General features: G+C 42.9%; 1 protein-coding gene across 1 annotated transcript; it reads right to left on the bottom strand.

Annotated features, from left to right (window-relative positions):
• Positions 1-1708: 1708 nt before the first annotated feature.
• Positions 1709-9769, bottom strand: zgc:113279 (uncharacterized). Its single transcript, XM_030337348.1, has 11 exons — positions 9373-9769; positions 8123-8235; positions 7822-7846; positions 7536-7582; positions 6758-7431; positions 5954-6059; positions 5555-5701; positions 4553-4613; positions 4229-4392; positions 3791-3880; positions 1709-3437 (listed from the first exon to the last, which is right to left on the bottom strand). Exons 1-11 carry the CDS (start codon positions 9593-9595, stop codon positions 3402-3404), a joined length of 1686 nt encoding a protein of 561 aa, XP_030193208.1. The 5' UTR covers positions 9596-9769; the 3' UTR covers positions 1709-3401.
• Positions 9770-17521: the final 7752 nt, after the last annotated feature.

Here is a 17521-nt window from a genome sequence, read left to right as displayed (position 1 = left end):
TGCCGGCGAGAAGTGGTGGCAGCGATGAGCGTGGAGTCGTCCAGTGTCACAGGAGCGATGTGCGTGGGAAAAAGCATCAGGAAGGTTTTATCAGCCTCTTCAGCCAGTCTCCGTCAGTGATCGTGGTGTTGGCTAATGCAGCTCTCACTCAATTCTCACGCAGGAAAACCTGGGTCCGTGCTCACCCATGAGATCCAGCATATGGTCCATGAGCTCAGACGGTTTGCTGTCACTGAGTCCCTGAAGTGAGAAAAGCCTGCTGGCTCTCTCAGCGTCCGAAATTTCAAACTTCTTCAACAGGTGGGCATTGAGTGCTGTATACTTCTCCCTTGCCAGAGGATTTTCACCACTCTGGATGCTGTTGAATTTCCGAGAGCTGACACAACGTAGTAGTACTTTGTCGTATCCGCGGTGATATCCTGCAACGCAAACTGCACTTCGGTCTGGGCGAACCATGCCGACGCCGACGATTCCCAGAATTCGGGGAGTTTGAGAGTAACAGCGTTCGCGGTCATGGTAGTGTCGTGGTGTGTCTCTGGATATGTCCAGCAGACTAGCGTTGGGGTCACCAGTGTGGAAATTGCATTGAATGGAAAAAGTCAATTTCTCACGTGGAGCACACGAATGCATGACTTGTTTATTTTGTTAGAAAACCATAGTGAAAACGCGCTGCATGTAAAACAAATCCTGCATCGGGCTCCACGTCATGAGACGTTCCTAACAATCAAAGGGACAGCGATCCCTGAACAACCAAGACAGTAAACGATATGCCTACAACAGTGTGTAGAACAACACTTATCAACGTAGGTGAATTATGATGTGTGTGTGTGTGTGTGTGTGTGTGTGTGTGTGTTTGTGTGTGTCACCTGTAGGTGTGCCTGGTGTGTTTGAACTTGTTTCCAAAGTGAGTCAATATCAAATCACTCATCAAATGTGTGTGTCATAGTTGGACTGCAGGGGTGTTGTTATGATAATATGGTTGGTGCAATGCTGAATAAAAGTGGTGTAAGGCTGGAAAAGAATGGTGTTATGGTGAATATTGGTAGGGTTCGATGGGTGGTGCGACGGTGAATATGGGTGGTGTTACGGTGAATCGGGATGGGTTGGATGGGTGGTGTATTGGTGAATATGGGTGGTGCAATAGTAAATATGGGTGGGAAAGATACATTGTGTAATGGTGGATATGAGAGGTTTTATGGTTAATATGGGTGGTCTTATGGTGAATATCGATGGGGATGGATAGTCGTGTAATGGTGAATATGGATGGGGTGGTGTAATGGTGAATATGGGTGGGAAGGAGGGGTGGTGTAATGGTGAATATGGGTGGAGATAAAAGGGTAGTCTAATTCAGAATATTGGTGTTGTCATGGTGAATATGTGTGTTGATGGATGGGCGGTGTAATGGTGAATATGGATGGGTGGTGTATTGCTAAATATGTGTGGTGATGGAAGGGTGGTGTAATGGTGAATATGGGTGGGAATGGAGGGGTGGTGTAATGGTGAATATGGGTGTACACGCTATAATATTGGATGGTAATTGAATCAATCATATGTAAATAAACATATTTTATTTTTTTATTTAACCTTTATTTAACCAGGAGAAGTCTCATTGAGATAAAAAAATCTATTTTACAAGAGAGTGCTGGTACACCTCGCAAGGTATGTTAGCTTCTGTTACTGTAGCAATCAACATAATGCTGGGATTTACTTTGGTCAGACTTTAATTTCTACTCATGATCAAAGAAACCGTAATATAATCAGCAAGCTAATAAATCATCAATACAAACCACTGTACACGCACACAAAACTATATAACTATCCCAACTAACCCTCAATATAACCCACTGTGTTAGCACACAAAACTATGTAACCATCCCAACTTTCCCTCAATATAACCTAAGCAAACACAACTATATAACCATCCCAACTAACCCTCAATATAACCCACTTTATACGCACACAAAACTATATAACCATCCCAAAAAATAAAAGTAATATATTGCACATAATATTGTACACATATATATTGTATAAACAGACACGTGTTCATGACAGTGTTGAAATAAATGGGAAATGGGGAGCAGGTCATTGTGATACACTGCATGTGGGATTCTCAAAATGCTGAGTACTCGAAGAAAGTCATTGAAATTATTGAAATGGCTACATTCACATGTGAGCCTTTAATGTTTTCCCCTGATAAAATAAAAGGTAATGCAGTAAACAATAACAAAAGTTTTACGCTTCCACATTAACAAAACAGTGATGCACTTATTGATCAACAGCTGTTAAATATATACAGTTTTAACTTGCTGTTAAATATTTAACTTGAACCCATGCGTAAGCCTTGCGATTAAGGCAACAAAAAATGATTAAGCATCCTCTTAACCACATCAAAACAGAATGGCTGATAACATTTACTGCCTATAAATATTGGGCCACAATTCTAGATTTTTATTGCAGGATCAAATCAACTGTATTAAGGAGGAGATGTGGGGGGAAAGCATGTACTTGTGGTACATCAATCATATCTTACTTTATCCAAAAAAAGGAAGACACAGCAGAATCATATATGGAATATTTAGAGAATCCTAATGTTATAAAATATACATTATGATAAAATATATTTAAGCTGTTTACAATGGCTATGTCAAAAATGCTTTGCTACAGCTATAATGCTGCATACCATTGCTCCACCTGGTTTGTTACGCTATCAAGAACATGGCTATGGATAATATGGACATAGAACTGTGGTTTCTTCTGACATGGCACAGTCCATCTGCTTTAAAGTCAACATTTTAAATATTGAAACATTACTCACATTTTTCATTCATCTATGCATATGAGAAACAAAGATATTCATATAGGTTCAGCAAATTTGTGGAGGGAATCCTCTCATCTTGTAAGGTAATAGTACTTTAGTAACATACTGGGGGACACTATTTTAAAAGTGCTCAGGGCAGCCTACACAATAGAACCGGCTGAGGTTTAAAACTTAGACCTCAACCAACAACACATGCCGGTCTACCAATTTGTAAACCATCCATATTGGATTGTTCCACAAGGTTCCGAACTATGGAGAACATGTTACTACAATGTAATAAACAATGGAAGTTTCATAGAAACCAGCCAACGGGCACCTGAAAGTGTTACGCAAGCCAAAACACAACTGACGGAGTCAGGTTGTTCCACCTTGCATAAGACGTCAGATGCTTGACATAATGAGAATGACATTTGCCTTAGAGCGAAAAGAGCACCGCCATTAAGAAAAGGCCTCAAGGGAAATACTTCAGAGATAATGAGTTGAAGTTTTCAATGGCACAAGCGTCTTTTTCAACTTCCAGGACAAGTTCAAGCTCCAACAAACGCCGAAACATTACTGTCAGGTATAAAAGAAGGTCCTTTTAAAGGTTTGACCAGGTCTTGGTCACGGAGTTCCCCTGAAAATGAGATCAGACATGTGGTATTTATTAAGCGTTCCAGGTCAAAGTGGAAACATTCATTTTAATTTATTAATCAGACATATGGATCGCTGATTAAAAAAAAATGGTTCAGTGAACCCAGTGCTCTAAATTATCATGATTGTTTCTTTATGTCCAAGACAAATTCCCTTCGTACAATGTCAGATAAGACATTCCTACATCCAAGAAGATAAGATTGGACTCAAGTCAATCCATGCACATTAAATATAAAAGTTAGAAAAACTCAATAACATTGATTTGCTTTCTGTTAGAATGGGGGGGGGGGGGAAGCTAATACATAACCAACAGAAAAAGATTAACATCAAACCCACTTTCTTTATGTAGGACTTCAGTCCTTGCATAAACTGGTCGGGCTCCATTTCACGGCGCACATCAAACGCCGTGTCTCGGTAAGCACCACCCTAACAGAAGAAAAGCGGTGCGATTAGTCCCCCTGACACATTTAGCACAGCTACTACAAAATGATGATTCCCTTTGAAAGGCCTGTAATTATCCGGATAACAACGTGAGTCAGATGGACTTTTTTTTCTATTGTTTGTTACTTACACAAAATATTCAACCTATATGTATGAACAATGATTAATTGTTGTTATTTTGAGACTAAAAAGCTTTTTTCTTTACTACTTGTTCATTATTAGATATTGTCCATGGCTATATTGAACAAATGAATGTAATTTGCGCAGCTATTATCTTAGCTTTGTGCTGCTAGCCCTGCTGTTGGTTAAAGGGAGAGGGTGTGCGGTTCGGACCGGTGCGGGTGGGCGGTTGTCCATCTGCAGCAGACACTCCAGGGTCTCCATCATCTGCTCCTTGCGGAGGGTGTGCAGCCGGGCCCGGCCCAGGCAGGCCCTCCCCTCCAGCTCCTGGACCGCAGCGCTCAGGCCCAGAGCGGCACACTGCAGCACGCTCAGTCCTGCACAGGGGGGGGAGGACTTGTAACACCATGCTACCTCCTCTTCAAAAGTTGAACAGCTCTTGCAGCGAATTTGCCAATAGTGGTGAGATTGATAGTCGATCATATCATCGGGTGGTTCCATGAAACTGTTGCATTGCACAGTGAAGTGAAGGCATACCATAGTTATCAGTGGCATCCATATCGACGAACACGCCATCGGACATCATGTGTTTCAACACCTGAAAAGAAGATCAAACACCAAATTACCGCCATTATGTAGAAAAACTTTTCAGTTATGAAAGAGTACAGAGGAATGCATTGAATGCAAAACCTCATTCTTTAGACTTCACTTGTCGGCAGAAATGTTCTCGGGGTGTACATTAACAGGGGGAGTGATGATTTGAAGCACATTGTAAAGGAAGAAGGTTACTTGCATTCTGCATGTACTTGCAGGACATGCATGTGTCCTGTCCTAACAAACAGGACACATGCATTCTTGACGCTAACCGTCCAATAAGGCATGCACAGAATATTTCCAACCCTTGTGATAATTATATGACAGGACTCAAAAGGCCCTGAAGGGTGAGAAGTACCCAGAAGAACTGGTTTTGGAAGCGCTTTGTTTGTCTCCTCCTTGGGCAAATTCCCACAGTACTGTGCATCCACATGTGAGACATAGGTAATATGTTGGGAGAGGTAATTTGGTTGCTTAAATTAATAAGGTTACATGATAGTAATGAGGAGTATTTTAAAATTCTCATTCAGTAAACCGAAAGGTTGACTGAAAAGTCAAACCATGAGTAGTGACTTCGTAACCTATCTTAGTACACCGCCTTTTGAGTTTATTGTATGGTGTTCTCGTCTTCCGACGGCTCTTCAGACAGGGAAGGGTATGTTTACTGCATTTGATTCAGATTCGAAAAGCGTAAACGTAACGTAAGGTAAACTAGGCCTTATAAGATACAGCCATTTGACACAAACATTCAGATCCTTCTCTTTTTACCATTACATGAATCCACTTTCCTTCTTACATGATATTTTTGAATAACCATAAATAGATTATGACCAGATTAACTGTTTATCAACTCTGGTAATGGACTATTTATTGGCGGTGAGTAAAATATTTTGTGCTTTAATAAATCCAATAAATAACTAATAGCAACAAGGAGAGAGGGACTACCTCCAGCACGCGGATGTAGCCTCTCTCAGCACAGATGTGGAGGCAGGTCTTCCCAGATGCGTCCTTCTCATTGGCATTGGCGCCCAGGCCGATGAGGTCAGCCACCATCAGGTGCTGGTTGTGCCTGGCCGCCAGGTGAAGGGAAGTCTGGGAGAGAAACCCAGGGTCAATAAGGACAGGAAGCAATGGCACCATGGCAAGGCTTTAACTCCTGATAACACAGGAAACCCTCCTTGGTGCATATACTGTATGTTTCCATGTTAATGAAAGCCATCATATCTGTAAGCTATTGGAGCTGGTACAACAGAACTTTGATAAACAATATGAAGACACAACAGTATACTTCTACATCTCGCCACATATCACACAACATATAACATTGATTCTTATCTACCATACCATTCCCTCAGAGTCCTTGAGGTCCAAACAGTGGATGCTCGCCATTCGTTTGGCAATGGCGTATCCCTGAGCCCTCTTCCCTAGACAGGCCACTCGGTGCAGAGCCCTGGAGCAAGGCAGAGCAAAAGTGTCAACAACAAGCAGGGGGAGTGAGAACAGGTTTGGGCTGGTTTAAAGGCCATATTCTGATCCCCTTCATAGTATTGGACTATACAGTAAAACAAGATCTATTGAAAGACACTACACTCTCCTGCTTAATACGAACCTTGACTTTTAGTTTGTGAGTGAGGAAGACTGTGATTAGGGTCTCTAGAGGACAGGAGAACACTAAGAAAAGATCTGAGAGCAAAGCCTTTTAATACAATATTCTATCTGTCGCACAAGATGGATAGGGGAAAATTAAGTTAGAACTGAAAACATATCTGATAATTAAGGCTGAAGGATGTCATTAGCCAGCCATGGCCATATCATCATGGTAGGAGATAATCCATCATCCTATCAAGTATGAACAAGGACATCTTATTGGCCTCTTTCTACATTATAATGTGCTATCTGCTGCTAAATATGTGGACGAATGTGGAATGTTGTGTGTGAGACCATTGTTCCTGGCCCCTGGCCACAGCTGGACCTTTACTCTGAAACAGGTTTGAAACACTATTACTACTGGTTACATTCTTTTGTTCCTCTACTTATGAAGTGTACGCGGTCATTGTACCAGCCCTACTGCTAGGTTAGGACATGTTGATGCTGGGTGGATAGGAAGCCATAGTCAAGACCCTAGCAATGAATCCACTCCATACTTACATCCTGCCCTGTCCGTCCGTTGCAAGCAACCTGCTATCACACACGTCCTCCAGCTCGTTCTCCTCTCTCTGCAGCTGGCTGACGAAGTAGGCGCCGCTGCTCTGACCGACGCCGTGTCCAGAGCTGAACCACCCACTCTCCAGACCACCAATGTCGTCGCAGTGGCCTTCGACCCCGTGGTCCCTGAACAGGTCGTGGCCGGGGGGGGGGGCGAAGTCTGGGCTGTGGGGAGAAGCTGCTCGCCAGAACTCAGCGGGGCCCGGCGAGGAGAGGGCCGCCGTGTACTCGGGGCTGGGGATCATGCCGTCACTGTCGTCAGCGGCGCTATGGTAACCGGCCATGCACTGCTGATACGAAGGGAGGCATTGGGACAGACGATCGCTGGAGCCGCCGTCGCTCATGCTGTCGCTGGAGGGGCTGTGGGGGTCGGAGGCCGAGCCACAGCTGCTCAAGGGCCCCGACTCGGGGCTGCTGCAGGAGGCCTGGCCGTAGCCCGGCGGCGTGCCGCCCCAGGTAGGGCTGCTGGGCTCCGTAGACTTGAAGGACAGCAGGAAGGCGGGGGAGGGGTTGGAGGCGGCGGAGGGCCGATGGGAAGTGTTGCCCATTTTGAGGTCCTCCTCCAGCACCTCCACAATGATAGCCAGCTCCTCGAGGCTTTTATTGGGGCGCTTCCTCTGGGAGAACCAAGACAACCGGGTCACAGCAGTTCAACGTCACCCGCCCAATCCAACGACACACGCCTCCTACATGTTGAGTTATGGAGTTCTTCTGTACTCACCTTGTTAGATTGGCGCTCTTTGCAAGTATTCACTCGTTTCTTATCTCCTGTGGAAGAAATATGCATTGGGATGTTTTCACCCTGAATCCAATTCATTTTTCTTCAAAGGTTTCAAATGTGGCCTCAGTTCAAAACAAATATTAACTTTAATGATGAATAAATAAATAAATAAATGGGCTATCCTGATGCCAACAATTGCTTGAAACAGTGTCTGCTGCTGGTGTCTGCTGGCCGTGGGCCTGTGCTCTCCTAAAACCGGTCATGGGTGCTGTGGGATTTTCCTTACCTTTAGATCTTTTGAGACTTTTCTCCTGTGAGGACAGACACACAAACAAAAACATCCACTGCATGAATAAGAGCTGTCAGCCAACACAAGCAGCCCTTCCCAGTGCCCCCTCTCCAGGTGTGTCACCCTGGGGGGCTCTGAGCTTCAGGCACAACACACCCAATCCATGGCTAGCTTGGTCACCTAGGTTGGATGTTTGCGTGCCTTTTGTAAACAATAATGTCATGTAATTCACTCCCACCTATGTTCCCCAAAGCACTGATATAAAAAAGGCCATAAATAAGGGAATACGTTTAATGACCTGCAGCTCTTGTGGGTCACATCCCTGGGCCAGGCGGATGCTTCTCAGCATGTCCTTCACTGGCATTTTGACACGCACCCCAAGGTATCGCTTCTCAAGGTTGTAGTCAGAGCCTGAGGGGAGCAGGAGGAGGGAGGGTACACATACAATAGTCTGTGAGGACGAGGGAGGGTACACATACAACACTCTGTGAGGAGGAGGGAGGGTACACATACAACACTCTGTGAGGAGGAGGGAGGGTACACATATAATACTCTGTGAGGAGGAGGGAGGGTACACATACAACACTCTGTGAGGAGGAGGGAGGGTACACATACAACACTCTGTGAGGAGGAGGGAGGGTACACATATAATACTCTGTGAGGAGGAGGGAGGGTACACATACAATACTCTGTGAGGAGGAGGGAGGGTACACATACAATACTCTGTGAGGAGTAGGGAGGGTACACATACAATACTCTGTGAGGAGGAGGGAGGGTACACATACAATAGGCTACTTCCTGCAACATTGATATATGATAACATGCCTTCTGGTTGGGAAGCCAAGGAATAACCCTTATGGCATATGCATGCCGTGTGGCTTTGGCCTGTTTCTTAAAGAAACTGCCTCAGTCACAAACAACTCAAATTATAGAAACACACACCTTTGAAAGGCATTTAGGGAATGAATGTACCAATAGCCTAAGGTCATTTTAAATGGTGAGTTATCATTGTGTGTTACAACTTGGATAACCAAAACTCCACCAATTTGGACCACCCAAATGGTTAAATAGTGCTAATGTTAAGACATTATCAAGTGTTCTACATACGGACACTAATTAGTCCTTTATTTAAATCCAGTCGGGGCCGTATGCCCATGGGCCAATTGTCACACACAAATCCACAAATTCTGTATCTTCTTTTTGTGTTATGTTCTTCCATCCATTGAAATAAGCCTACATTCCTCGAGCTACATTCGAAAAAAAGATTGAAGAAAGTAATCGGTGAACTTTTGTCCGTCTCCTTTTGAGATAGTTGGAGAACTGAGCGCCCTTAGAGGTAGACTGCCCTGTGATATTCTGGAGGAGATCCACACGTAAAATCGCAAAATGTAAAATCTCTTTACGGTCATTTCAGGCAATTAATAGGCTGTATAGTTCCGTACCTCTGAAATAACTACAACTCAAAAGATAACTGACCCTGATGACCTGCATGTCGATGCATATTAATGCATCTCATATTTGGATAAGAAGTCGTCATTGCGAACTTACTTTTCTGGTGAGGGTGGTCCAAGCCCATGTGAGCTGACCCTGACACGGGGGGGTCTGGTTCCTCCGGATGGGTGTGAGCTGACCCAGACACGGGGGTGTCGGGCCAATCCGAGCTGGTTGATCCCCCGGGTAGAGGGGACAGCTCGCCTGGGGATTCCACCTCCACTGCTGTGGGCACGTCAGTTTCCCAGTAAGTGTCCTTACGATTAAAACGTCCCCGCATGTTGTGCCCACCGTGTGAAGACAACACTCAACCCCTTAATAAATCAGCTTAAATAAGTTAAAATCCCAACTTTAGTCGTTCGAGCCGACGTTGTGTCGGCAAGGTGTGACTGACAGACAGCGGACTCTTCCACTCTGACTTACGACACCTGTTCTTCAGGTAATTATAAGAGCTCAGTGGTTTCAGAGAGGGAGGGAGATATGTGGTGTCATCAAAAGCTTCTTTCACACTTCCACTCACTACGAAGCGAACGTTTATTTATGTGTCAAAAGTTTTCACGAATAGAGCTGCTCCTGTAGGCTACTAATGCTATTTTAATCATAATTTGACATTCACACGAACCACTATGACACTGTTTGTGTGTGTGTGTGTGTGTGTGTGTGTGTGTGTGTGTGTGTGTGTGTGTGTGTGTGTGTGTGTGTGTGTGTGTGTGTGTGTGTGTGTGTGTGTTTGTGCGTGCGAGTGCCCTATAGGGACGTCCTGGGACAAATTGGAACAAGGTTGCTGAATCTATTGGCAAGGTTGTCGAAGTCAAATATATATTTCTACTTCTTTCTGCTGAAAGACAACGTGTCATATTTTACCGTGATGTCATCATCCGACCTGAGACCTTTTGAGCTGAACTGTTTTGTGAATACAGTGACACTGAGGAGTCGGTTCTCAGTTCTCTCTGGGCCCAGACCCCATTATAGACATTATTGATTGATGACATGTTTGTAGAGGTGTTTGGACTCATGTAGCATCATCCTAAGGAATCAACATGCTTTCAATAAAATACAATTCAAACAGAGATATTTAAACTGTTTTTTTTGTACATGTTATAGGCCATATCTTCCTAAAATCGATTGACATAACTAAACAGGGTCTGGTGATAAGTGGGTATCTTAATTGATCAATGGATTAGGTAAGTAAACATGATCTGGTGATAGGAGGATATCTTAATTGAACGGCCTCATGTGCTCGTTGGAATAAGATGATCTCCAGTGGTCTCCTGTGGTCTCCGGTGGCGGTCTCCGGTGGTCTCCGGTGGTCTCTGGCGGTCTCTGGCGGTCTTCGGTGGTCTCCGGTGGTCTCAAGCGGTCTGCAGCGGTCTGCAGCGGTCACCGGCGGTCTCCGGTGGTCTCCGGTGGCCTCCGGTGGCCTCTGGTCTCCAGTGGTCTCCCTGACCCAGGGCCGGCCCAAGCCTTTCGGGGGCCCTAAGCAGAATTTGATATTGGGGCCCCCCCTCCCACCTAGCGGAGTCATTTGCGCTCGACGATTATTGACAAAAATGTCACACTACAATGATTTGATAATGAATTAATTGACATTATCAATTGTATTAATACTGAATTACGTAGATGTGATTTCCTGCATTTTTTATATGGCCAGCTGGAGAAGGGAAATACCTAAATTTAAGCATATTCATAGCATTTTGCTTTTTGACTTATTGAGATGGTGACTTGGGCTTGGGCTTCAGTGCCCCTTGACCTCTTGGGCCTGGAAGGCTCATTCAGTTGCTCTCATGCCAAAAATATTCTAGACTTTTGTCCCTTGATAGACCCCTGAATTATTATAGTCGTTATTTACACCAAAACAGTCACCTTTTAACCTTAGAGGGCACTTAGATCACAGATTTATTTTAAACTTTCATATTCAAAGTGAAGCATCAAGTGTGGTTTACTGAAGTTAAATTGTAAAATAATTAAATACAACAGCATTTGTATTTTTTTTTAAAGTATCAGTTTAATAAACAGATCTTTCAACAGATTTGTAAATTTGCAATCTTAAACTGAAATCAAAATACACAAACATTAATATTATCAAAAATAACATTAAAAAATAAAAAACAAATAATGATAGTGCCTCTGTATTACAAACAAACGATCACAAACATATTAAATAAATAATTTGCAACTGTGCAAATGCGTATTAAGTTAGCAATCTTTATTTCATTCAATCAGGTCACTTGTTTAAGTTATTTAATATTATTATTATTATTATTTTTAAATATTTTTAATTATAATTTTTTTTTTCCGATAGGGGGCCCCCTGGCGGTCAGGAGGCCCCAAGCGCCCGCTTGTATCGCTTATGCATCGGGCCGGCCCTGCCCTGACCCATGGGTTTCAGAAGAAGCCTGCCTCCACGCTTGTATTGATGTGAATGTGAGGAAAAGGAAAGGCCCCATGGCCATAACTTCCGATATGAGATATCAATGTGTGGACAACAGGGAATATGAAACCGACAGGGGGAAGGGGGGGATGGTACACAGCGCTCCAAATACAAAGCAACACACAGAAACATGATCCTTTACACACCTCGTATCAGGGCTGTGGGCTCAGGAAAGACTCTGAGATCAAAATACTGATTCAGAAATATAGACTTAAGAATTGTGCAGCGGGCTTACATAATCAATCCAAAAGGTATTGTTTCCTGACAAATGCAAGATCAAGACATTTTTAAGTGAAAGAGTAAAGGAAATTGTTTTAAATGCTGATAGCCCTACTTTATTTTTCACAGTCTATGGTGGATATACTTTATGTAACAATAACTCTATTTGCATTACCTGCAACGCTTAGATAGAATACATGTATTTCTTGCTATTTATAAACATAAAGATTAAACTCGTGTTGTTAATATGCCACCATATTAACTTCAAATACTTACTCTATTTTGTAATAGAGGAAGAAATATAGGCCGAAGTGTATTTGTTTGAACATGATGCTATATGAGAGCAGTTAAAAGTCACTTTATATTTACTCATGGAAAATAATAGAAGCAAGGCTCTTAAAACTATAATTATCTAGAGATAACATTTTAGAGCACAAGAAATATTTCGAAATAGAAGTAGCTCAAATGTTGGTTCATTTATTGTGTAACTCATGACAATTAAACTAAAGACGATGGAAATATCTATGATATGATATGGAATATATACAATATAGATTATGCAAATATAGATTGCATATCGCCATGGTGGAAACTTATTGAATATGCCGCCATCTATTGGATGGAGTGAGTGGTGCAGTTATTCTTATTAGTTACAAACGGCGGCTGGACACACACACACACACACACACACACACACACACACACACACACACACACACACACACACACACACACACACACACACACACACATATATATATATATTTATATATATATATATATATGAAGACATCAACAAAATTGAACTATGAAATTATAATTTTCCTTTGCGAAAGTGAAGATGACCATGGGTGTTTGTTATGTGATTGCATTGGTCGATTCGTAGCATATCATGTGTCGTATTATTTGTTATTGTTTGTTGCGTTGAAATATATAAGCACCTGCTATGAACAATCTAGCCCCCAGTAGCTCCCGTGATCATAATTCTTTAGCGCCGCTAGTAGGGCCTATTGCGTTTGATCGGGATAGGTTTCCTTTTTCAAATTCGTAAAATAACGATCTGATATATTGTCAAAGAAACCGTATCAACACGTCCATAGCTAATTTCTTTCGTTGCTTACCAACTTTCAAACTGTGGTAAATGCACACACGCACACACACACACACACACACACACACACACACACACACACACACACACACACACACACACACACACACACACACACACACACACACACACACACACACACACACACACACACACACACACACACACACACACACACACACACACATACAGAGTATACTTCAATAATGTCTTCCAGGAATGGGACGAATGAGTATCTCTTTTTGATGCGACATTTAGTCGTAATCCCCATAGGCCCAATAGTAAACCCAGAAATGTTGAGTACCCTCAAGTTTTTTTGCAGAAATGTCATCTATAGACCTAGTGGATGGAATTCAACTTGGTTGCTAAAAGTTGCACTTTGGGCAATTAGCATAATTAGCATACATAGGCAATTAAGGCAAGACACTACAGGTGAATAGGGTAAATAAATAAATAAATAGATATCACCATGAAACTTTCAGAGTTGATTACCTATAATAAGATGAGAAAGAAATGTATTGCATGTTTTTTGTATTTTAATGTATACATATGCAAATGAATGAGGCCATATCTCGTTAAATATGCTCTAATTTGCATGCACACATGTGAAAAAGCCAGGTTCAAAATTATTTTTCCAAGGGGGACTGAGTTGGTGAAAACCTTTAAGGAACCTTGTAGGAACCTGTACCTGCTGACCAGTTTGGTGAGCAGACCTACATTAAACAAGGGAAAGGACCAGGTGCACTTCCTTGGTTGGCATCTCAACCAATGAAGTGCAAGTTGCAGTGTGGATCAATTCCCATCCCATTTGCTCCCACCTTTCCCAGACAGTGGAAGAAATGTATGTAAATCAGGACATTCCAGAAAATTCAGAGGAGGAGGAAAATGTTCATGTGAATGGAAATGTGAAGCAGAGTAGATGGAAACATAAGGAGGAAGGTGAGAGAAGACAAGAAATTGATCGAGGAGATCGCAATAAAATCATGGAGGAGTTCCAGCAACTTTCTCATCCGTTAAAAGAGAACCAGCAAATTCTTTACAACATCGGGAATGGATAAGCGGCACCAGACTCGGTGAACGTGCAGAATGCTCTTCACATTGGTGAACAGCAGTGCAAAGATTCTGCAGATTCTCTTCCTGAAGGCTTCCATAGCCCCATTGGTAAGAGAATCACAACCATGGAGGTGATGAAGAAAGCTTTGACTGTGAAAGGCAAGCCTATCTATGGCATGGAGGCCCTCTTTGCTCGACTCTTAGTCGTGGGGCAGCAGCGTGGCATAGAGTTGAAAGATGTTTTTGATCATGAGCTCAGTCCAGTTCCACCATCACTCATTGATGAATTTGGTTGCCTGAGGAAGGGTGACAAGTCTGTCCTTGTCAAAAGATTGGGAGTACCTGATGAAAATGCTCCACTTCCCAATGTTATTCTAGTTGATGGAAGTCAGTTGCTCTATCACATGGTCTGGCCAGTGGCAGGTACGATTAAGGACATTGCCTCAAGCATCAATTCACGCCTCTCCAATGCCTATACTGCAGCAGGAGTTATTGAGACCCTCGTCATCTTTGACCACTACAATGATGAACCCACTGCTAAGGATCATGAGAGGAGAAGGCGAGGAGTTATTGGTGCAATTGATTATAAGCTAGACAGTCAACACACCCCTTCCTTGTCGAGAAGCTGTGATGAAGAGCACATAAACTAAGACCCAGTTATCGCGCCTTCTGTGCACATTTGACCTCAACACTCATAACATCTTATTTGTGAACCACACAGACTGCATTGTGAAGCATGAGGGGGCTGACATCACCCTCATTAGCTACATGCTGCAAGCAGCTGAAGCAGGGTCTCCGACAATACGTATCCTAAGTGATGACACTGACGTATTTGTTCTGTTGGTGTACTGGGCATGGAAGGCCAATGTTCAATCAACAGTGCAGATGGAGAAGTGGAATGGCACCATCCTGGATATAAATGCCACCATCAGAGGATTGGGTGACAGATGTCAAGGTCTCCTGGGGATGCATGCGCTGTCGGGATGTGACACTGGCTCCTATCCCTGTGGCAAGGGCAAGACATCTGCGCTGAAAGTACTCCTAGGAAAAAACATTCTTGGTCTCAATACAGTGCTTGGGAAACCTGATGCCACTCATAGTGACCTAAAAGATACTGGGACAGAGTTCTTTATCGCACTGTATGGGCAGAAGAAGGCCAAGTCGATGAATAAAACTCGCTACCAGATCTACAGTCGCAGCAAAAAAGCCTCCCAAACTTAAGAAGATCCTCCAACTGATGCCAACCTGATGCTGCACATACTGCGTGCTCATCTTCAGGTCATGTTGTGGAAGGCTGCAGGTCAGAGAGAGCCTCCTGCAGAGGCCATAGACATCAGTACGTTTGGGTGGGAGGTTGCTAAAGAAGGGGCTGTCATGCCCGCTCTTGCCTTCCAGGCAGTGGCTCCAATAAATCAGCTTGATGTCACCAGTTGTAGCTGCAGCCCATTGAAGACCTGCAGCAAAGGAAACTGCAGCTGCCATGCTGACATACTGACTACTGCAAGTGTGAAGGGGGTGATGTCTGCTGCTGCAACCCATTCACAATACATGTACATACCCAAAAAGACCAAGAAGATGAGACTGACGGGAATGAGGAAGATGGTGAAGGCTATTGAGTGGGATTGTGTGGTTCTTGTTGTAAAAGTGTGTGTGTGTGTGTGTGTGTGTGTGTGTTTGTGTGTGTGTGTGTGTGTGTGTGTGTGTGTGTGTGTGTGTGTGTGTGTGTGTGTGTGTGTGTGTGTGTGTGTGTGTGTGTGTGTGTACTGTATATAGTTATTTTACAGCGTGTGTGTGTGTGTGTGTGCATGCTGTTTGCAGTTCTTGTATAGTTATTGTGTGTGTCCTGTAAGCATGCTGTGTAATATATAGTTCTTTCTTTTGCTGTATATAGGTCTTGTATATAGTTATTGTGTGTTTGTCTGTGTGCATGTTGTTTAAAGTTCTGTCTTTTGCTGTATATAAATATTTTTGGTGTGTGTGTATTTGCATGCTGTATATAGTTATTTTGCATCTTTGTATGAGGTTTTATGAGATATGGCTGCATTTGCATATTTAAACATTAAAATACCAAAAAAATGCAATTCATTTTTTTCTCATCTTAACATAAGTAATCAACCAAGAAAGTTCCATGGTGATATCTATTATTAAATATTTTTACCCTATGCACCTGTGGTGTCTCGCCATAATTAGCTTATTATGCTAATTATGCAAATTGCCCAAAGTGCAACTTTTAGCAACCAAGTTCAATTCCATCCATTTGGCCTATAGATGACATTTCTGCAATAAAACTTTAGGGTACTCAAAATTTCTGGGTTCAAGAAATTACGACTAGACTATTAGACGGACTACACTGACTCAACCAGGAATAGAGCAACCGGTCGTGGTCGGCCACCAGGTGGCAGTGTAACCTCACAGATAACCACAGTGCATCGAAGCATCGCTTATCCTCTGTCATATGTAGGCCAACACATAGCAATTCCAGTTATCATACTTCCCCTCCCTAACTCCCTCCGTCTGGACTTCTTAAATTAAAACAAAAATACTGATTCTTATATAAATACTGGTTGCATGTATAGCTTCAGTTAAACAGGTTTTTTAGGGTTTCAGTTACCCGATTCAGTTCTCTGGGGAAAAACAAAAACAAGTCCCTTTCCTAATCACTACCACTTCCTTATGAGTCAGTTTCATTTAACCAAGGGTAATAATTTTGTCAATCATCAAATCATGAGGGTTTAATCTTTGATAAAGGAAAATACAATTGCCAACACAAGCACTGTTGAGTTTGACTGTGAAAGGTGGCCTTTGTGTCTCCTAAGGATTAATCCCATGGTGGGATGTTTCTTTAGGGCAATGGAGGACATTACAAAACAAACAAAACCATATCAGGAAACTTTTGAGAGTTCTGATTTTTCAACTCACTGTAAAAGCAGGTCGGAACAAATGGCTCCTTTACCCACAGAGATCTGAGCCCTCGCTTCAGGGAAGAAAGAAATAACAACTATCAATAATAACAGATTTCCATAATATTCAAGTTTTTTGAAAGGCACCAGAAGGAATCATCAATATCTCTGCTTCTGACCTGCCACCGCCCCCCCCATACACACACACACACACACACACACACACACACACACACACACACACACACACACACACACACACACACACCACACACACACACACACACACACACACACACACACACACACACACACACACACACACACGCTCTTTGCTTCCTAAAAGTATTATCCTTAGTATTATCCTTAGTATTATCCTTAGAAGCGTGAGTGATGTTGTTTGCAGCACATTTTCTTTCTCACTTTTCATCACCTCAATCCCGTTGGCCTGGCTGTGGTTGTGAAATACAGGGGAATATTGAATGCTGTGTG

This window comes from Gadus morhua, chromosome 16 (assembly GCF_902167405.1).
Source record: "Gadus morhua chromosome 16, gadMor3.0, whole genome shotgun sequence".
NCBI classification, from domain to species: domain Eukaryota; kingdom Metazoa; phylum Chordata; class Actinopteri; order Gadiformes; family Gadidae; genus Gadus; species Gadus morhua.
The sequence above is the reverse complement of the archived record's forward strand: the minus strand, read 5'-3'. Positions and strand labels throughout refer to the sequence as shown.